General features: G+C 38.2%; 1 protein-coding gene across 2 annotated transcripts in view; it reads left to right on the top strand.

Annotated features, from left to right (window-relative positions):
* LOC145414424 (phosphoribosyl pyrophosphate synthase-associated protein 2) overlaps positions 1 to 22,802 on the top strand; it is a 48,693-nt gene that overhangs the window by 4,064 nt on the left and 21,827 nt on the right. Inside the window, exons 3-6 of one of the 2 annotated variants that reach the window (XM_080283961.1) lie at positions 11,944 to 12,066; positions 19,304 to 19,467; positions 19,964 to 20,088; positions 20,534 to 20,621. In XM_080283961.1, the coding sequence (XP_080140087.1) occupies positions 11,944 to 12,066; positions 19,304 to 19,467; positions 19,964 to 20,088; positions 20,534 to 20,621 (500 nt within the window). Of the gene's footprint in view, positions 1 to 5,806; positions 5,927 to 11,943; positions 12,067 to 19,303; positions 19,468 to 19,963; positions 20,089 to 20,533; positions 20,622 to 22,802 lie in introns of both variants that reach the window. The other variant, XM_080283962.1, reaches the window with a different exon arrangement.

Below are 22,802 nucleotides of genomic sequence, written 5' to 3'. Positions count from 1 at the left end.
CCATAATTTTGTACTTATAAATCTGTTACACTGTAGAACATATTTGTTGCTTATATTATAATGAGGACTGACCTTATTCCTGTTATCCCCATTGCACTTTCACTTCAGTTATTACAACCTTGCTACTAGTAACAGTAATCTCCACAACATATACACCCTCCCTTGTATCACCACACTGCCATTGCAATTCGTCCTACCACTTAACCATCCCTGCTCTCATCAGTTGTCCATTTCTTCGAGAGTTGTATTCTCATTAGCTTAGACTTTCTTGACTCTCTTTCATAGAAGTTTATCTTCTCTGTTGCACTTAAATTACTATCTTGTATAGTATTCCTGTTTTTTCAATACTGACTGAATATATACCCCTGTATATGACTAATAGGCAGTATTGATGTGCTGTATACAGAAAAGATGTAGTAAGGAAAAGTTGTTAGTCTCCAAAACTGATGAGAATGTAACCCTAAGTGCCATAGAAAATTAGGTCCTGGATATGCCATTGTTGTTTAGACAATTACTATACTGTTTTGTAATGCCAGTTTGAGATCATTAATGCCTTCATACTTAAGGTTCACTTTAAAAGTTGTATCTGACTTGGTGCCAGATGTTTTTATGTAGCCCAGGGGAGACAGTGTCAGGCTGGAGTTGTTAAAACCTTCCCCAATGGACCGTTCATGTGGAGGATGCCATTGTAGTCTGGCTAATGGCAGTTTCAGTCAGCTTGGGAAAGGCATGTAGAGATCTAAAGGATGAACATAAAAAGTTATTTCAGTACAAGTTGCGAGATTTGTTTGTTTGTTTGTTTGTTTGTTTTTCCCTTTTGTGCATACACTTACCTGAACCCTTTGGCCATGTGCTTTTTGAGATCATCTGTAGGGGTTTTGTTGTATTGTGTGTGTTGTGTAAGTGCATTGCATGAAATACGAGTGAAACACACAAGGTGTATCCAAGTACAGAACCACCCTGACATTATGCTGCCCACCTTTTGTATTGTCAACAGTACCTTCTTTGCTTAATGACAACAGTATCATTAATCCTCTGCAGCTTAGTTGTTTATAATTAGCAGCATTTTATCATCTGATGGTAGCTAAAATAGGATACTGGTGCATCAGGCAGCCATAAAGGATTAATGCAAATGCTGCTATTATGGTATGTGATTATCTAATGCTTTGAAGCATAAAAGTTTCCCCTAAGCCGATTAAAGATTATGTCTGTAAGCAGAATATTATCTCAAAATTGAGACCATTTATGTTTTATTTTATTTATTTTTTACTCTAGATGTAAAACATTTCTTCCAAGTTGATTGAAATAATCTGGCAATACGCACATTGGAAGTACAGATTTGTTGATCTTGTAGAACAGGGCAGATCCCCTCCCCTCAAGTCCTTTTGGTGCTAGATTATGTCTCAACAATAAATTATCTAGTGTTGGCTTAAATTAAGACCCATGTGCATAAACAGCAGTAGAAGGGGTATTTGAGGTAGTTCTAATACTATGATTGTTGAGCTTATCACACCTCAACAAAATTATGAGGTATTGGCCTGGATAAGATAGCCATGTGTACCAACAGCCTCAGAAGGGTTAACCTGCCGAGCGTGGGGGTGTTTTCTTCACTTGATTCTTGTTCTTGCTGGCTCATGATGATTTTATCCCCCTGTGGGTAGACTTCCTGAACTGGAGGGATTAGATAAAGCCTTAATAAACTACTTTAGTATTTGAGACCTTTCCTAAATGGAGTAAAAGTCAGGAAGCATTAAGAACGGGTTACCAAAGGTGTTGGTGTGTATGCATCCCCGGTCAGGTTTTTTACATACTGGTATTGTATTAATATTTTGAGTCTTTAGTTTTCTTATTTTTGTATGCAGTATTGGATTAAAGAGTTCTAACTTTTGTATATAGTATTAATTTATTTTTCATCATTAATAACTTTATGAATTCAGTACAGTTCTGTATAGTATTTTTGGAGTTTAAAATTTTCAGTGTTAGAAGGCACAGAGGACTTTTAAGTTCAGGGTTTTGAAAATTTTTTGAATTTTCCTCCTGACACCTTAACTAGTTGCTGTATGTTTGGATATAAAGAGGTATATTTATTTAGTTTACTTTTTTAACATTTGCAGTTTTATAAGTGTAAAGCAACAGTGTTTTCTATTGATAAAAATGCATTTCTAATCATGCTGTAATACAGTATTGAAAAGTTTAAAAATAATGAAATGAAATTTAAAAAAAAATTATGCAAGTACAGTACAGCAGTGAACCGTGCACAGTACATTGTAGTGTAATGTACAAATAAAAAAAAAAATATTTCATTAAGTTCGTTATATCGTGTAATTGTCAGTATACTGTTGGATAAAGGTAAGTTAAAAAAAAATTCTAATTATTAAAGTAACAGTACATATAACTAAAAGATAAAATACTGTAATAAGATGGAACTAAGAAGCCCAGACATCAACACAATAAGGATTTAATGTAAAAATTTAAGGTTTTTAAAAAGAAAAAAAACTAGGTAGGTTAGTTAAAAAAGAATGTCAACAATCCAAGTTAATGGCACCTGTAATACTTTGTAATTGTTGATTCAGGATCACGTTGTAGTTGGCTCGTTTAGGGTGACGTACAGTATTAGCTAATGTGAAAATAGAACATTGCATCTTTTAATATAGGGGATTAAGTTTTTGATAAATTCTGAAAGACATTGAATAAGTTATAGTAGTAGTGTATAGAGCAGATTCGTGTTTGTTATTCCCCGGAAAATTCAGCATACGTACTGTAATAACTTTACTGGTTATGTTTCTTTCTGAATTTTTGTGGTTTATGAAGCTCATTCTCTTAGATGTTAATGATTATGTTGAGAGCACATGGTAATAAGGCAGTTTCTTGCATTTTATACTGGTATGCATTAGTGCTTGTTCTGTACAAAGTATTAAAGTCCTTCAGATGGTGAGGAATTGGAAAATGTGGGTACGTTTAAGTACTTGGGTAGTGTGATGAGTAAGGATGGAGGTTTGGAGGGTAAAGTGCTTGAAAGGGTACAGCAGGGAAGAAAGGTTGCTGGTTCTTTGAAAGCAGTGATAAGAAACAGGGAAGTGAGCATGGAAGTGAAAAAATTACTACATGACAGTATTGTCATACCAACTCTAACGTACGGAAGTGAAGCTTGGACGTTGTTGGAAGGACACAAGTCAAGAGTGAGAGCAGTGGAAATGAGTTATTTAAGAGGAGCCTGTGGAGTCACATGGAGAGACAGGCTGACGAAAGAGGATATAAAGGAGTGTTGTGGTGTGGATGTGGATGTGATAGGAAGCATTATGAGGAACACACTGAGGTGGTTTGGCCATGTGGAGAGGATGGAGGGTGAAAGACTGACGAAGAGAGTGTATGTGAGTGAGGTGGAGGGGGGAAGAGGGAGGGGGAGGCCAAGGATGAGATGGAGGGATGGGGTGGAGAGGTATATGAGAGAGGGGGGTATGAGTTGGGAGCAGGGCAGTGAAATGGCAGGGGACAGGGTGACTTGGAGGCGATTTGTTTGTGGCCACCCCAAACGGGATTAAGGCGTCTGGCAATAGATAGATAGATAGTTCATTAAAAGTCTTAGGTTTATAATATACAGTGCACTCTCACACAATGTGAGTTTATGAGTGGTGGAAACCCTTACATTGTACGATTTCACATTGTGTGAACCAAAGAATTTATGGGAAAAATGGTATATGGTGGACAGCCCACCCAGGGCTTGGTCTTCGGGTCCCCTTCCAGCCTACTCTACCCTGCTGATGCTTTGTCTAATAGTACTTCTAGTTGGACCAACAATAAGACAACAAATAGATCACCATGTACCTTTATTTAAGTGACATCTGGGCTTATTAAGAAGGGAGGGGGATGGGTATCCGAGGCTCGGGATGTCTACTCTTGCCCCGCGGGGGGGGGGGGTTGTCACTGTCACTCTCACTGTCACTGCTGAGGTCTCCTAGAGGTGCCATAAAGCCTTCAAGGTTGACAGCTGAGACCATGATGAACAGGTGGGTACTACAGTACTATGATGCTAAAACAGACCACAGGATGCGAGGTACATGTGTTCTCACAGGAATATGGAGGAGGAGTGTCTGTTGACTTAGGAATGTCAGTAGGTGGCATGCAGATAGCTTGCCAGCTGCCTGCCATTTTGAATCTGGCTAGTTGCCAGTCACCTGCCTTCATGTGACTGACTCGCTTTGACCAGCCCGACACTCGTAGTAATGGAGGGAGGTCCATTTTTGCCTTGGAATCATACGGCCGATTCGCATGTTGGGATGTTCAATTCGCAGATTTCACATTTGATAAAAATAAGCATTTTCTGGGTTGACCTTGCAGTGTAGGTGATTCGCACTGTGTGAGTACGCATTGTGTGGGGGTGCACTGTATAGTAAACTCCTAATTATCCATTGTAGTTCAGCCATGCCCTACGCCTTAATACGTGCAACACTGAATATTGCATGGTACTTCTCCATCAACTCAACATTCGATGTCGAGCCGGATATTGTGTTACTATCTATCTCAACTTGTCTATCCTAAAAACTTTCCCATGAGTAAAAGATGAAAACTAAGGATAAAATACAAATAATGATGCAGTACAATAAAACAGTTTAGTAATACAGTGTCGGTTGGTTACCGCTTATGAGCTGGTTGATGTGCCTTAGCGCCAGATATTGCATAGAACCGCCAGTTACATGCTGTTTCTGGATGTTGCATAATTTCTCCGGATATTGCTTTAATAGAGCTGAGCCAGCAGCGCCGGATATTGCGATTACGGATAATTGGGAGTTTACTGTATTGTTTTTGCTGGTCATGCATTTAAAATTAAAATCTATCAGTATTTTAGGTGGTATGCATATGTTCATTGTGGGTAACTGATCTCTCATTTGGTTGCTTGAGATTCTTAGCCTCTTCATTGTGATCACATGTTTCTTTTTATTTTTGCTACCTTCAAATAATTTTGTTCAGTTTAGGAGGCCTTCCATAGTAGAGGTAATTTAGGTTTTACCTAGCCAAATTGAAGTTTCTGGGAGGTACCAATAATAAATGGGAAATGCTGTCTGTAACTGCACTGAAGGTGTTAAGGTATCCCAACTTGCAGTACAGTAGTCACAGTAATTGTGGATTAATTATTAATCCATAACCAGGTGGTCCAGCATTGCCTTTTAACTTTAGTAAACTACTGTATATTCTGATTCCCTTGAAGACTCCCTAGCTCCTTTTCCTTGGTGATTTATTTGATATACATCTTAACAAACTTAGTATCCTGTGACCCTTAACTGAAGAAAATAATCTGATGTTACTTGAACAGAAAATTGTACTAGCAGATGAATATTTTCTAGTTTTATGTACTGTATAAAATTGTCATGAGTATAGAGTTGCATTGAGGACATAAAAGGAAAATCTAAACATTTGTTGTGCAAAATAAATTGCCAAGAAGTATTGTGAAATCTAAGCCAGTGAGAGTATGGCCTTAGTAGCATGGCATGATATAGTACAATAATACGGTAGTTCTTTACAAACCTTCACAGTTTTTGATTACATTGCAGTGGTATCCTGATGGGCAGTATAATCAGAAGCCCCAGCTTTCAGGAACATGGATTTTATAGTGATGGTTGCTAGTGTTGGGCCTGTATTCTCATCAGTTTTACAAAGGTATTAATAGTATGCAAGGGAACAGTAAAGCTTAATAAACAGACCAAATCACTGTGGAAAAGGTGCTAGGGAGTATGGACAAGATTATGACCTATAGTTGAGGTAATGGTTTCTGGATACTTTCCTTGTCAGTCACAGTTTTCCCATACAGTCGTCTAGGGAGGCACCTGGGCAGCATGTCAGCGTACCACACCAGCAACCAGGAGAGCATGGTGGAGATTGGAGACTCTGTTCGGGGCAGGGATGTCTTTATTCTCCAGACAGGCACCAAGTGAGGACCCGATGTGTGAAATGCCAGGGCCTGGACTGTATTCCCGTTGGTTTTAAGGAGTCTCTCCAATACCTCTTCCTTATCAGTTTATTTCTTTATCTGTTTCATTAATATATTTGTTAATTGTTTATAGAATCCATCTTGTTTAAAAAATAAAAATGATTTGTAATAAGCAGAACAAATCATGAAGGAAAAGGCCTTAGAAAGGTTCCTAACCTCTTGGGAATATGGCCTTGAGAAACTCCAGGTGTGATTCTGGATTTCCCCATTACTGAAGTTTGTTGCATGAAGCTGAATTTCAAGTCTAGGGTCACATAGTCACTGTATTGCCAACGCTTAACCCTTTTACATCCTGATTCATGTAGACTTGGGTCTTTTACGTTCTACGGTATGTGCTACGTACTCTGCAGCTCAGTCTTTATGTGTGGTTAATCTCATCAGCTGTCAAGTCTTCGTATTCTGTTTGCAAGTCTGTCCATGAATTCCAGTAGTAAAATTTGATTGAAATTTGTTATATAGTTTATCAAAAATTATACTTGGTAAAATACAGGTTGGCCCATGAATAGTGCTTCATGAGAAACTCATGTGGCAGTATCTTGTCTGCCGTGGGGATGTCTGAGTCGGCTAGTACAGGCGGGTCCCATTGTACAGACATCTGCTACTCGAGAAACCAAAGATACGAGAATGGACAATTTAGACCCAAACTTGATATTGCGAGCACAAAATTCTGATGTTGCCGTGGAAGTTAGTTAACCTAACCCTGTTTTTCCCATCAGTTATGTACTGTGTTGTATGAATTTTCGCTGTCCAATTCCTCACTCTGTTATTCAAGTTTTCACAGTGCGAGCAGTCTTCCATTAACAAATCCCACTAGTATAGGGGTCGTTGTGACAGTGGGAATAGGAAATGATTAAACAATGCGGTTTAGATACTGATTATACAGACTGAATCATCCCCATAGCACAAAAGAAATTACCTAGTGGAGAGGAAGTATAATGATATATATGTGCCACCCTGTATAAAGAGACTGCTATTATTACCGTACACATCACTTTAAATTTTCTGTAGTGGTTGTGATATGTACCACTGCTTTATTCATGTATCAGTTCATCTTATACTGGAGCTGAAATATGATGCCTCTTACTACATTAAAACCTCACTATATTGGGCTAAGTAAGAGAAAACCCAGTTGAGTAAAAGGCAAATTGATATATATGCAAGTTTTTCCTGTATGTTTCAAATTACAGTCTCATTGTACTGTATCTGGAAAAGGTCTGTTTCAGCCATATGATTCTTGACTGTAGAGCAAGGTATTAATGTTGATAAACTGCTGAACATTGTGCTGCAGAATATTGTGCATAGTGAAATGTGTGTGGCTATTAAGAGAGCATTATACAACATATAATGAAAAATACTGTAGTAGTTACACATTGATTACACTAGACTGTTTTTCCTGTTTAAGACATGTCAAATGTATGGTAAGTGAAGAAAGTCATCATCTGACATTTAAGGTACCCAGTAAATCAGAAGTTTATGGATTGGTCTGATATAGTGAGGTATTAATAAAGTCTGATAAATTATATTAATAATGCAATCTTCAATCACCAATTAAATCCTTGTTAAAGGAGCCAAGCTTTTCTGTTCTTGGTAAATATGATCCGGTTTTTGGAGCTTGTTCTTGACAGTTGTAATGAGAGGTTAAGGTGAAGTAAGACAGTGGAGTAAGCCTTTTTTATATGCCATTGGTGGATCTTTTAAATGAGATTTTGATATATCATTTTACCAACATCCTGGCACAGTGTATGAAAGTATTGAATGTAGTGGAAAAGGAATACAGTATAGTACGTATTCATTTTTTATGTACTGTATGTATTGCCTTGTGCATAGTTTATGTATATGTTAACAGAATAATAATTTTTACTCAAGTTTTATGATAATACCTTTGTACCTCAGAGGGGGTAGTGTGATTTTTTTTTTTTTTTTTTTTTTTTTCATGACAGTGTTGTATGTGTGTTTTTCATTTTAACTTTGAAACTTATAGGATCAAAGAATGTTAGATAAGTATAGATTTACTTTTTTGTTGTACATTGGAACAGGTTTATTCAGTTTCAGAGTAATGTACAGTAGTAGGGGAGAAAATTTTGCTTGATACAGTATTTCACTGCATCTCCTTGCCAAGTACCCTAGCCTCAGGCCCATGTGCTCCAGATGGGATAATTATGAAGACATTGCCCCTCAAACACCACAGCTTTTTTGTTATGAGTGTCAGCTTTCAGTATCTGCGTAAATACAGTACATCATTAGGCTCATTTACCATCCATGTGTCAAACATTAAGTACTGCACTGTATAGTGCAGTACAGTACTGTACTGTTGCACACAATTACCTTTGCCAACAACACAACATACGCTCTTTGAGAGCTTTGTGGGAAAGCCCGGCTTCGGCCATGGCCTTCCTAAGGGACTCGGGGCTGTTCGGCCCGACTGCGTAGGGAACAACTACCTGTACTACTACTACTACTACTACTACTGTACTGTACTGTATATGGTGTATCTTTGTAGGATGCACTGAAGCTGAACAAAGTAAGTTAGTTATGTTAGTTAAATGCTTGCATAAGCAAATGTGATACACTACACCCTTATTATACAGTCACTCGGTATGTGTTTACCGGTTTGGTCATTTGCTCATACACCTGTACGATCAATAAGAATTTAAAACCTTTTTTCATTTCACAATAGTTCTTTCACTTATATGAGTGCAGTGATGCCCAGTTTCTTGTTGTGCAAACTTTTTCTTTGCTTATACAATCGTCACATTCCTAAAGTTGCAATATGATCAGTCATTTTACGATCGGTTTTCAAAAAATGCATCCTAGTCGTAAAAAGAGAGTGTGTTGTACTGTATTAGTATGGTATACAATGTAACACGTATGTAGTACGATGTGCCTAAAAGATAAGCACAGTAAGTGTTTGGCATTAGATAGGCAGTTGAGCACCTGCATATGTGATGTAATTTACTTTTTCATATTCTTTGAATTAGATGATGGATGGATGAATAGATTATGCATTGTTCTGTTAAGATTTGTTTATGATTAAGAATTTTGTGATCATGTCTTAGGAAACCAAGTGAAGGAACCATTTTATTGAATATTTTTCAGGCATTAAAAGCATTAGCTGTTACTTCACAGTTGGTGTTTAAATTTGAGTGTTCTACTGATTTTAAGCTCACAGATATTCAAATTGCCAAGCTACCTGTATGTTTGGATGAATAATCAAGGTTTTGTGACATTATTTAATTTTTTGTGCATCATCTTAGGACTTATGGATTGAAACATATCTCCAAGGCTGTTACATTTCCATACAGGCACAAATATGTTGTGTTTTATCATGTATGTAAGAAAAGATATCTAACGAAATATGTACAGAACGGGTATCACGAATACAGCCTTAATGTCTGGATTTATTTCTCATTTAATTACAGGTACATGTATTTGTTCTAGATACAGAATGTCATTAGTTAGCTTTGGTGTTTATACCATATTAAATGTACAATAGTGTATGTTAAAGGTTTTGCAATACGATGTACCTGTATTTTGTAAAATTTGATATTATCCGGCCATGCTGTATAATATGGCAGGACTTTAGAGTGATAACATTTATGCATCATTTTAAATGCCAGAGCAACCAGCCAATTGTGGAATAAGCAAAACGTGGATCTTCTGGTATATATTATGTGATGTTTTTCAGTAGCTTCAGTGGTGGTTGAAGTGAAGCTGCCTTTCAGATGAAAATGTTTTTTGATGCTGTATATTGTGCATTGAGGGAGCATGTGTATGATTATCCTGTGTAACAGGAATTCTTTTGATTACATTGGTGTGCGGTTTTATCGTGTGTACTATTCCATGTATTTTGTTTTGTGTTGTTACTAATTGTCTGATTTAATACCAGATTTAGAACCATATTGCTGTCTTACTAAGGAAGCTTCCTAGCACCTCTTCTGTTATGATTTGTCTCATGAATGTTGTTTACATGTCTCATATCTACATTGATTGCTAAAACATACTCTACCCATCTGTCTTTAGCGAGATGCCTTTGTTCCAGAGGGGGTGGCCACAAAGAAATCACCTCCATGTTGCCTTTTCCTACACCATCAAGCTGCTGTTACTCCATCTGTCACCAGTTGCATATACTGTACCTCTCTGCCCTGACCCTTTACCCTATCCTTAGTCTTTCTCTCACCTTCACAAACTCCACCTCAATCACATGCACTCTCCTAGTCAATCTATCACTCTCCATTTACATCACATTGTCAGGGTACTCCTCATAACACTTTCCAGCACATTCACATCAACACCACAGTGCTCTTGAACATCTTGATTTGTCTGTCTCTCTTCATGTACCTCCACACACTGCTCTCATGTAACTTATTTCTGCATCTCTCACTCTTCACCTTTGTCATTGAAAGTCCAAAATATCATGGTAATTCGGTGTCAGTACAATAGGGCCTCCATTTGTGTGGTTGATGCATCACAAAACAGTACCTCTTAAGATCCCGCCCCCCCCTCCCATTGTGTATGTCTTATCTGTATTAAGGTATGTACAGTATATTTATTAATCATCAGTGGGCAGAATAAAAGGGTAATAATTTCAGATAAGTTTTTATCAGGGCTTCAGTGTTAGAGTTAGGGACTGAGCAGTGTTTCGAGTGTCCGAACTTAATTTTCTACTTCAGGTGTTGCACAGACTGTGTTCGTGGCTGCATCAGGGACTAGTTAAGCATAGGTTTACCTCCTTGCTTAATATGAAGGCTTACATAATGGACCATTGACTTATGCATTTTCAGTGCATTTCCATATACAGTACCTTAATCAGTTAACTCTTTTCATATGTTTTTTCCAAATTCATAAAGGCAGCATACAACTTTACCTTTGCTAAATACTTTCCTAATAAAAATATCAAAGAGAAAATCTGGTCTACACCCCCCCCCCCTTCCCTTCGTAAATCCCCCATGTTCCGTTCCTAATGTTCCCCGGGTTCTCTCCCTCACTTTGTCTGTGAGACTCCCTCAGTAGGGAGTTTATATTTTCCACTACACTAAGAAGTTTTATACTCCTGTGATTTTGCCCTGCTCCTGCTTGCCCTTTCCTTTTATACAAGTAAATTATTATTCATGACATCCAACACTCTGACAATTTTCATAGGCCAATCTTCACATTCTCCGAAGCTGTTCATTATCTCGTCCCCCATATTTCAACATTTCCCTTCATATCCATCATTCCATGGTACCTTCCTAACATATTAGAATAACTAAGCTTACTGGATATAGAGATAAACTGGTGAGGAAGAGGTGGTTGGGAAGTTCCCTAATTGATGAGAGTATGTAGTGTAGAGGAATTTCTTGTTCTGCTTAACAGCCTCAGCCACATGACAAGAGCCAGTGACCACTACCACATCATCTGTACCTGGCTTGTCTTCATAGCTTGGCTTTTATTCAGTAACTTTATTTACAGATAATTGCTTTATCGTATTCAGGCTTCTACACGTCTGATGATCTTAGTATGCTACAGTGGCTTGCATGGTCGTTCATGTAGTGTAAATAGTTGCTAACTGTTTTATTTTGTACATATTTGTGTTGAAAGATACCTTCATGTCTCTCCTCAGTATCAGCATTACCTTTGTTCTTTTTGTCAGTTTAGTTTTATTTGAAATGCTTCTTTTGGAGTGTGTTATAGGAAGTGCTGAGGAGCTTCATTGGAAATAGCCATCCATGCCCAGTACAATACTCAGCAGTTTTTTCCATATTTGATGTTCAGAAAGTCGGTGGATGGAATTATATTTCAGATATTCATTAAGCACTATATACACTATGGGAGCATTTACAGGAAAACCTATGTTACAGGTGAGCCATGAAGGTTGTTTTGATCTAATTTGTACCATTTTCTTTTTCCCTCTGCTGGCAACTGCCTGATTTGCATTTTCCCCTTGTTTTATGGAGTATGTTGTTGTGGGATCTTTGCAGCCGGCTGGAGGTGCAAGTGGGGAGGGTGGAGGTGAAAGAAATGGCCAACCGAGAGACCAGTGTAGAGATCATGGAGTCGGTGAGAGAGAAGAGCGTTTACCTCATTCAGACGGCCAACCCCAAGTAAGAATGCTCTTGGTGGGATGTTCACTTCTCCTCAGATAATGTACATTTAAAGATATTATTATTATTATTATTATTATTATTATTATTATTATTATTATTTTATTTTTATTTATTTATTTTTTAACACTTGGACACATTTTAATGCCTGTTCACACCTTGACTGTTACTGCAGGACAGTATGTTCATGATGTGGAAGATTGGAGAAATGGGAACCTTTTTCATTTCAAAAGTTTCTATAGAAATATTTCCAATACATAAGAGATAACCATACACAGGTACAGTAAATCAGCCTTTTTAGTTGTAACTGAAACGGCTAGAAGACTCCAGGTGCCCCCATTCACATACTGTGATGAGTTAAGACACCCTGTTTTTGGCCATTGGATTGTGCTTTGGCTGACCACCTCCCAGGCAGGCAGGAAGTAGCAACCACCAATGAGACAGAGGTTGCATCACCCCATTTATAGTCTCTCATCATGCGTAAGCACACCCTTTGTACTGTATCATAAAGAAATGTGGAAAATGTGAAAAATTTGGTGAGATTCTGGAAGGCGCATTGCAGGTGATGGGCCAGGTGAGTAAGTACCGGTACTGTACGCAGCATTGCACTGATGCCTTGCCAGTTTCCAAGCCTCAATAACTACCATTCTTCACCACCTCATACATTTGTTTTACCATATCTAGCCACCTTCTTCCTGTCCTACCATACCTCTTCCCATTTTCAAACTCATTCACACATACCCTTTTCACTACAATCAGGTAGTGTTGAGGGCATATTAGGCATATTTGTTGGGAACTGCTGTGCCTTGAAGTGGATTTGTAAGTTTCTGTTAGTGTTGATTTATGAAGCTGAGCATGAATCATTAGCAGTATGCTGTAGTTGTGGACAGTGTTATCGATCCAGTTTGTCGTCATACGATCATGACTCTTACAGAGTACTGTACTCTTGAAATGTTGGTGGGCTCTTATTTATTACTGAGTTCCAGAAGCCACTGCTGACATTCACATCATATAGAAGTGAATCGATATCTATGTCTGCAACTGTATGTGGAGGGTGTATATATATATATATATATATTGCTGGGTATTTTTTATTTTGTGACCTGAATTATGCCTTGGGGTGATGCCGTGTACAAAAGCATACCTAAAATTTCACTTCCTTCCTCTGCTGGCAAATATTTCTAATGGTTTAGTACATGTCTTTGTGTATCGGTGATACTCTTTGATATAATGCATCAGGAAGGAAAGTGATGGCCATGCCTACATGTGAAGCAGATGCAGTGAAATGATTGGTGGATTTGCACTTACCTGTACATGGTGGTGGAGTTCAGTGTGTTAGTATGGATTAGGACCAGGTGGGTGTAGCAATAATAAGCTCTGTGAACAAGAAAACTATGCTATACAATATTTACACTCTTGTTATATTGTGATATTGGACTTCTTTGTTCCAGCTTAATAGTATTTGAGAGTCAATTATACTACTGTTTTGGCCAGCTCATTACTTACCTTTGCTCTTAAGGTATTATCAGAGAGCTGGCACAGAATGGAGCAAGGTGGAGGAGTGCTTTCAGGTGAACCCATCTGACCCAAATTTCATTGAAAACAGATATTAAACTGAAACTGATGATGAAAATGATAAATCTGGTGGCTGCATTTAGCTTTTATGGTGAATACAATAAGAAAGTATTGAAGTGCAGTTCATTTGTTCTGATAAGGATGATATGATACTTTCAGGATGTACACGCACACCATAAAGTATCTGAACAATGTAAACACCTTGCATTTTTAAATAAATGACCAAAAAATCTGAAAACAGCTCTCCTTGTGTGTATCTGACAGTAATGGTCACTACTTCAATCACCAGTGTAGTGGTGTGGGAGTTTGTCATTTCCAGTAATGCATACCAGCCATTCCAATATGACCTACTACACTCTCCTCATTTTCACATTTGTTGTGTCCTGATGATCAGTTACTTTATGGCGAGGGTGTACCTTTATTAGTCTTAGCAAGAGATAAAGGCATGTACTTTCATTGATTGAGGAAGTTTCGTAACACCTTTTTGTAAGCAGTTTATTTTCTTTATTACTCCAGATCCTTCCAGCGTTGGCATATTCTGTGTAAATAATGTACAAAAGGATATTAACCACCCATATCCAAAAATAAATCTTTAAAGAAGAGGAGTCAGGGAGCTTCCTCAGTCAAAGAGTATACAGGCCAAAGTCATCTCTATAACTGCGGCCCAGGCTTGAAGAATGATGCTTCGTGGGATGTACGGTGTTTAGTGCGCTCGTTCTGCCCTGTGTATAATTTATTAGCTTGATGTTTATTATTTATCTGTTTATTTATTTATATACAGTACAGTTTTTACTTTTTCAGAATAGAAGTGCAGAGTATATGTGTAATTTTCTCCAAGACAATTTGTATAATTTTCTCCAAATCTTTTGTGCAATTTTTTCTAAGCAATTTTGTGTAAATTTTCTCCAACCCATTTAGTGCAGTTTTCTCCAAGATATTTACTTTGAATGTTGTGGAATATAATACTTTTAAGTTCTTTTCCAGAATTTTTATGTGATGGTCAGATTGATAGGTACAGTTTTCTAGTACTTAGTGCACTGACTCTAGAGCAGTTTAGTAATAAGTTGACACCTGTCTCACTGCTGCATGTTTATTATCATTAGTGATCACGTGTCAGAAGAAAGGTACCTGTATAACATTCCTTTAGTAAACATGCTCTTTTGTATGTGAATGGAAGATTTTTATGTATGCCTACATACATATAATAATGCTTGTTTAAAAAACTGTTAAATGTTGCAACATACACTGCTGTCAGGATGTTGGTAATAGAACTCTGTTTGGCACATTGCAGATAAAGTATCAAAACCCAGAATCATAGAAATTAGAGTAAGCCTTTAAAGGATGTATCGTCAGTCAGTAATTCTGTAACTCTTTACTTTATAGGTTCTTGATGCTTTATTTCCTGTGTGGTACACTATGATGTACTCAATACTCCTTGTTTTGTCTTAACTTTACCTCATATGTTAGGCTGTGTCCTTGTGCTTTGCCACACTCCCATTTTACACCATAATGTGGTGTACTTTTCTTTTTGTGTATGTGTGTGTGCACGTGCGTGGGTGGGTGGGTGCGTGTGTGTTCATTTGCATGAGAGAGAGAGAGAGAGAGAGAGAGAGAGAGAGAGCTGGTACAAGTGCCCTTATTGTTTGCTTGTTGAAGCCTACTGTCAGGGAACAGTCATAAGCCATAGTACCTGCTCACCGAACACTTCTATCCATCCCGGAATGGAAGGAAGTCATAGCCAGCATTACACACTGAACAAAAGCCTGTTGTTGTTGGTTTGAATCATTAATGGACTGTGGGAATAACATTGTCGTCATTTGTTGGGAACCGTTCGTTAGGCAGTTTAGAAAACTTGTGAAGCACTGCCTCAACTTCGTGACACATTTCATTTCATTTACTATATCTTCTGATAAATTAATCATCTGAGGAGAAACTTAGGAAAAAGCCAAGCATAACAAAGAGGGATTTGGTTATTGTTCCCTACCTGTCAAGGAGTGGGTTGGTGAAGGATCAGTGCCCCGCCCGGTAAAACAACTAAATCAAAGACAAGCGGCCACCCCTTATGAGATTAAGGTGTCTGGCTGTAGATAGATAGATAGACAGATAGAAATCCTTTTTATCTGGAGAGACTAAATGTAGCCATCATTTACCCCTTGTCTACGAGAAATTTCCCAAAAGCTAAATAGAATCAGATACCAAGAATAAAACAAAAATAAAGTCACTAGATTGAAGTGGCCAACAGGGCAACAGGTTTCCCTTCATCATGTAGCTCTGGCTGTGACTTTATTTTGAGGATGAGCAGAACCTGTGTTTTATGAACATCTTTCTCAGTAGCCAAGTTATTTCCTTATCTTCCAAATCCAAGTTATACCTCCTGATTTTCGGGTTCCAAGTTACCCTCCAGTTTCCAAATTACCCTCCAGTTTCTAAGTTACCCTCCAATTTCTGAGTTACCCTCTAATATCCATGTAAACCCTCCAGTTTCCAACCTACCCTCTAATTTCCAGCCTATCATCCAGTTTCCAGTTTACTTTCCATTTCCAAGTTACACTTCAGTTTCAATTTTATGTTCCATTTCCAAATTACCGTCCAGTTTCCAAGTTACCCTCCAATTCCCAAGTTACCTTCTAAGTTACCTTCTAATTTCCATGTTGCCTTTGAAGTTACCCTCCAATTTCCAAGTTTCTTTCTGATTTCCATGTTACCTTCTAAGTTACCCTCTAATTTCCAGGTTACCCTCCAATTTCTAAGTTACTCTCTAATTTCCAAGTTACCCTCCAGTTCTCAAGTTACCTAAGTTAACCTTTAATTTCCATGTTACCTTCTAAGTTACCCTCCAGTTTCCAAGTTACCCTCCAGTTCTTTAGTTACCCTCTTAAGTTACCCTCTAATTTCCATGCTTCCTTCTAAGTTACCCTCTAATTTCCAAGTTACCCTCCAATTCCTTAGTTACCCTCTAATTTCCATGTTACTTTCTGAGTTATCCTCAAATTTCCAAATTACCCTCCAGTTTCCAGGTTACCTTCCAGTTTCACCTTCCCAAGTCCAGGTTATCCTCTGGTTTCCAGGGTAGCCCTCAGATTCCAAATAATCCCTTCTCAAATTACTCTTCAATTTCCAAGTTACCCTTCAGTTTTTAAGTTACCCACCAATTTTTTAAGTTTCCTTTCATTTTAAAAGGTACCCTTCAATTTTACAGTTACCTGTGTCTTTCCAGATTACCCCTCCTTTTTCTACATTACCCTCATAATTTGAAGTTATTAAAAAAAATCAAGAATGCTAATTTTAACTTACTGTGATAAATCCAACTTATTCGCTTCTCCCAATTTCCTGTGTTATCTTTTTCCCTGTTACCTGTGTTATCCCTTTCCCAATTACCTGTGTTTTCCCTTTCCCAATTACCTGTGTTATCCCTTTCCCTGTTACCTATGTTATCCCTTTCCCTGTTACCTGTGTTATCCCTTTCCCTATTACCTGTGTTATCCCTTTCCCTATTACCTGTGTTATGCCTTCCCCATATCCGTGTGTTACATGTCTTTCCCATATCCCTGTTTATGTTACTCTCTTTTTCATATTGAACCACATAATCTTTCCTAGCACCCCACAGCATGGTAGATTGTGTCCACTCCTGCTTTGAACTGGTTGTGTGATTGTCATGTATTTTGTTATGAATACTTTAACATCTTGCACTTTGTTATAAATACCTTAACTCCATGTGCTTCATTCTGAGTACTGTCATTTGTTCTTTGTTTTAAATACCATAACTTGTGTCTTGCTATAAGTATCATAGCTTGTTTTGTACTTTGTTATTAATGCCCGGAATTTTTTGTTCTTCTTCATTAGTACTGCTCACTAAGTCCTAATTATAGATCAGTGTCTTTCATGCTACTTTATTATTATTATTATTATTATTATTATTAAGTGCACAGGTAGCAACATTAAATCCTTATTAATGTTTCATTGCTATCTTTGAAGCCAGTTTGCTAGTTTCTCCAATTTACAACACCTGTATGATAAGTTGTAATATTTTGAATGTACTGGGCTGTTAATGATGACTGTCTTTAGTGTTTTTTGTGGAGTTGTCTTGCTGAATTGAAAGACTTATTACACTAGGAATATACCGCAATCCTTTATCCGATTTAATGAAAAAAACAGTACAGGTATCTAGGAATTTCTGTATGTAGTCTGCAGTTGCTTCACGTAGTACATTGGATGCAGTGCTGTATAATTTAACCAACACACGATGTAATTTTCCTTTTATTCTCGTTACCTAATGATTTTATTAATCTTAGCAGAAAAATTTGAACTGGAACGGATGTATACAACCTTAACCTATTCTGAATGAGAGGTCTTTAATCTGTTTTTGTAAAATCATTTAGAGGTAGCTAGAATAAATTGAAAAAAGACATCTGTGTTAAATGAATTTTTTTCCCCGAGTAATTCATGCATAATTGCAATAATTTGTTATTTCTTATTTTTTTGGAAGCTTAGTAGTTTTCCTTAAGGTATTCATGTATGAAGTCCCTATATTATTGCCCTGACCCTGCTGAAGGTTGTGCCAGTACCATGCCGTAAAAATGCCTTTCAGATGATGTAGATTTTATGCATGAGAGTATTCTGCATACCCCCTTTTCCATCCTTTGGCTGGAAGGAACTATACTCCATTTATTTCAACCTGGCCCAGTTTTTTTTTTTACTTCTCTAGCATATTTTACGTAGCTCAGTGACAGAACATGTCAATACTACAGCTCTACGTCCTTTCCATAGCACGTCTACATGATAGACATCATATTCTTGTTTTAATCTCTCGTTACAACTCAATATTCAAGGTATGGAGATGACAATTTTAGGTCAGGTTAGAGTAAATAAAGGTATAGTCTTACCAAGGGATGACTAGTTCATTGTTGAGCAGGTAGTTTGAGGTTTTGCTAGAGTGTGTGAGGAACAGTTTGTGATGACACTGCTATGCATGCCATCTAGAAAGCTCTGAACTACTCATCCTGGTTCTGAATCATCCTGTAATTGTTTGTCTATAAAAAATCGAACAGTGGACATTGTATGTACAGAATGTTGAAATGAAGAGCTTTATGTTGTTTTCCCATACTTCCATTTTGTCCATCTGTCACTAGAATCAGTCACAGATAAGAAAACTTTGTTCTACATTGCCCCAACCCATGTGAACACAGGAAGTTGGGTATGGTGACAAAGATGATAATTTTGTTAGTGATGTAATACCAGTACAGTAATTCCTTGGTATGAGTTGCCATTTATTCATGTTCTTTTTTGCTGTAATTTCATATTTAATTTTCAAAAGGATTGCTTTTTGATTTTCCATTACAGTACTACTTGTAAAATTGATTATCCAGTTTTCCCAACTTCACACTACCATTTATATGGAAAAAGATGTGAAAGTTTGGAACAGAGTCCCTATCTATGTTGAGTACTACTGATGTTGTAATTACTTAAGTTTAGTTGAGCAGAGTGCATCACAAGCATATGTCCCTTTACCTCTACATGTACCAGTGTTTATTAGTGGCATGCCTTATTTCAATCCATGGATGTGAGATTTTAGTACAGTGTTTGTAATATAGTGAGATAACAGAATCATATTATCTCCTACCTGTTTATGAATCAGTTATCAACACACTGTACTTTAACCCAGGGACGTTAACAACAATATTATGGAGCTGCTGATCATGGCTTATGCTTGCAAAACATCCTCTGCCCGCAACATTGTGGGCGTCATCCCATACCTCCCATACTGCAAGCAGAGCAAGATGAGAAAGAGGGGCTGCATTGTCTCAAAGCTCCTTGCAAAGATGATGTGTAAGTAGAGGCAAAGGATGTATTGTATGGTATGTCTGTTGTCATCTCGTATGGTAATGTACAGAACAGGAATTGAGCGTCTTCCTGAGATTTCACAAATACATTATGAATGCATTGAATAATCCAAGATATGCCAAAATTTAATCAAGGTGTTTGGTATTGATATATAGGGAATCATATATGATAAGTTAAAGTAGTGTTTTGTCCCTTCATTCTCATAATTTATTCTAAAATAAAGTCTTGCTGTCTCCAGAAATTTTATTCAGGTTGCAAGAGCCCCTTTTAGAAAAGGAGTTAACGAATATTATATCTAGAGACCTTTGTTCAAAAAATTTGTCGAAAGCAGAATAAAGTACTGTAATATGGAAGGAGCAAGAGGAAAATAAAATACACGTCACTGGATTGGAATGGTTAAAAGAGGGCTGACTACAAATACCGTACTCCAGAGTTGATATGATACTGATGCATGGAATAAAGTGTGTGTCCTTGCCCACAGACAAGGCTGGACTGACCCATGTGATCACAATGGACTTACATCAAAAGGAGATCCAGGGATTCTTTGACTGCCCTGTTGACAACCTGCGAGCCTCACCCTTCCTCCTTCAGTATATCCAGGAGAGCGTGAGTTTACTGTGCCATGTACCTAGTACTGTATGTCCTCATGTCTCATTTTTCATTTTGAAAAGCATTGTACACATGATCAGTGTATGTATTTTCAACCAGATGATCAGTGGCTTCACAGTAAGCATAGTTGTTGTTCCTCTTTTTTTTTTTTTTCCCCCCCTAAGGCATATATATATGTGGTTTAATAGTTCATTTCAAATATTGTATGATGTTCTGGTATAAAACAGTAGGCATACACATTCTTAAATAAGGTATTGAAGGGTATTTTCACATGCCCCATCTATTGTTTCAAAATGCAAAGATAGGAAAAGTGCAGATTTTTTTTTTTTTTTTTTTTTTTTCCGGTACATACTTGCTGTAACGTCTGTATTCAAGATGTGGGGATAGCCCATTTCCATCATTATTGAAAACAGACAACTATAGAATGACTTTTTGCCCACAGATTCCAGATTATCGCAATGCTGTCATTGTGGCTCGGGACCCTGGCTCAGCAAAGAAGGCCACCTCATATGCTGAGCGACTCAGGCTAGGTTAGTATCCCCATGTGTGTTTGTATTTTAATCCTTTGACTCCTAGGATTTCTCTCAACTGTGGTGTTAGCTTGAATTGTATTCCTAGGTGTACCAGCCATAGAAGAGGTTACATGAGATTTTATTTTATTTTTTTTATTTTTTGCCTCATACTGTTAGGATACTCCTGTGACTGATAAGCCTTTTCCTGTCTGTAGTGTTAGTTTAGATTATATTCTTAGGTTTACCAGTTGCAGAAAAGAAGTTGCTGTAGGTGAGGTAGTTTGTAAGACTCGGACTGTTAGAAATTCCCAAAACTGATAGTTATGTAGTGTTTGTCTAAATAGGTGTGTCGGAGAAAGATTCGTCCGATACAGCTGTTAAGCCCTTGTTCGCCAACATATATTGGAGCTGTACAAAATCATCTGGTCTTAGCTAGAAAATGATACCTAGGTGCACCAGCTTCAACAAAGGAAATAAACACTCAAGCCCTTTGATATGTAATAGCCATCATAGGAAACTCCAGAAATTTATGCAGTACTTTGTAAAAAAAAAAAAGAGATTGATCTTTTTCTTAGTCATATGGTAGTAAACCCTGTCGTCACTTGTTAACCCCTTAAACGCGGCCGTGTACAGTCGTTCCCCCCCGAGTGGCAGGGTTGTATCGCGGTCTGAGTACCTGTAGGAAAATATTCGCCAAAAATCAGAGATTAACCCTAGAACATTATACTTGGTATGGCAGATAGTACGTACATTCAGCTTTCTGCAGAGACAGGTGTTGAGCCTTCGTGGACTACCCAAGGACTTGTGGAGACTTGCAAAGTTGGGTAACCAAATCTTCACTTTCACACCTCCAGCAACCCGGTTTCCCCTCTACCACAGCCTCATTCTGTCACAGTAAACTTTATACTACAACGTAAAGGTAGTTAGGAATCCGTATTTGTACAATAAGCACTGAAAATAAGGCTAAAATCAACGGAGCGTACGGCCGACATGCACTGTGGCGGCGGTCTTCCCGTCACTCAACAAACATTTCCATTTTCACAGCTAAAAACATGTATACTACATTATTTTCAATCATATTACTTCCCAAAAGATCACCACGGCTCCCTTTTTATTCTGCCTTACGCCCGCCACTTTATTCTCGTTCCTGTCGGCCGCTTGCACTGACTGGGAAGAGCTAGAACTCGCCATAATGTCACTTTGAAAGCCTGCAGTAAACTGACGCTAAACAGGGGCAAACCGTGAGAAAAAAAGCTAGTGTTACAACTGGGGAAACAAGCGTTTCCTATTAGCATAAACTGCTTGTGAGAGGAGAGCGCAGATTTACAGTTCTGAGTGCTCAGAGCGCTGCCATGTATCACAGCCAGACTGGCCGGGCCGTGGTGGGGGGGGGACTGGGGGAAAACGCGATATTTGGCAACAACTGAGGTCAGTAGTACAAAGGTAAAGTATGCTAGTTGTAGCTAGAGGGTGGTGGTACTGATAGACAATACCAGCTGGAGCCTTCTTGCCCGCGGTTATTCAAAATTTACTAGAATCGCAAATGCGACGATCCACCGTTATGTCCTTATTGCCGAGCGTCGCAAACGAGACAATCCGCGTTTAAGGGGTTAATGGTAGCAGATCTGAGTGTGTGAGAGAATATGATCAGTAGGAGTGCAGAATAAAGAGGCAACTACTTGTAATAGCTGAAAGTTTCATTAGAATTGTAGTAGGAAAGAAAAAGGGCCTGTACTTGATTTAGCGAATGATCGTCTTTTGACAACAAAAGCCGAATTTCTTTTTAAGGATTGCGTGAATGGGGGCGCTCACCATCCACTCACCCAATGTAGTGGTGCTCTTGGGTGTCTGCCCCTTCCTCTCCTCCATCCTTCTTTCCTTCCATCCTCTTCTGTCTTTCTTTCCTTCAGTTTTTCCTCGTTCTGCCTACGGGTGACTTTACACTCCCTCTTTGTCTGTCTTTCCTTCATTCTTTCCTCTTCCTTCTGCCTGTGGGTGACTCTACACTGAGTGACAAGCCAAATGGTTTCCGGTACACCAGGAAATCATTTAGTATGCTGGGTGGTAACCACATAACCATATTTTGGCACCTGGTGGTTTAGTGGGTAATTATTGCGCTCCAGTCGGATTGAGCTGGTGGAGGTTTATATCCAAGGGGTGGTTGGAGTTTAATGCTCACATAATGCCACTCAGGGATGA

This window comes from Coenobita brevimanus, chromosome 99 (assembly GCF_032717465.1).
Source record: "Coenobita brevimanus isolate Jiangsu-jjx chromosome 99, ASM3271746v2, whole genome shotgun sequence".
Classification (NCBI taxonomy): domain Eukaryota; kingdom Metazoa; phylum Arthropoda; class Malacostraca; order Decapoda; family Coenobitidae; genus Coenobita; species Coenobita brevimanus.
The sequence above is the reverse complement of the archived record's forward strand: the minus strand, read 5'-3'. Positions and strand labels throughout refer to the sequence as shown.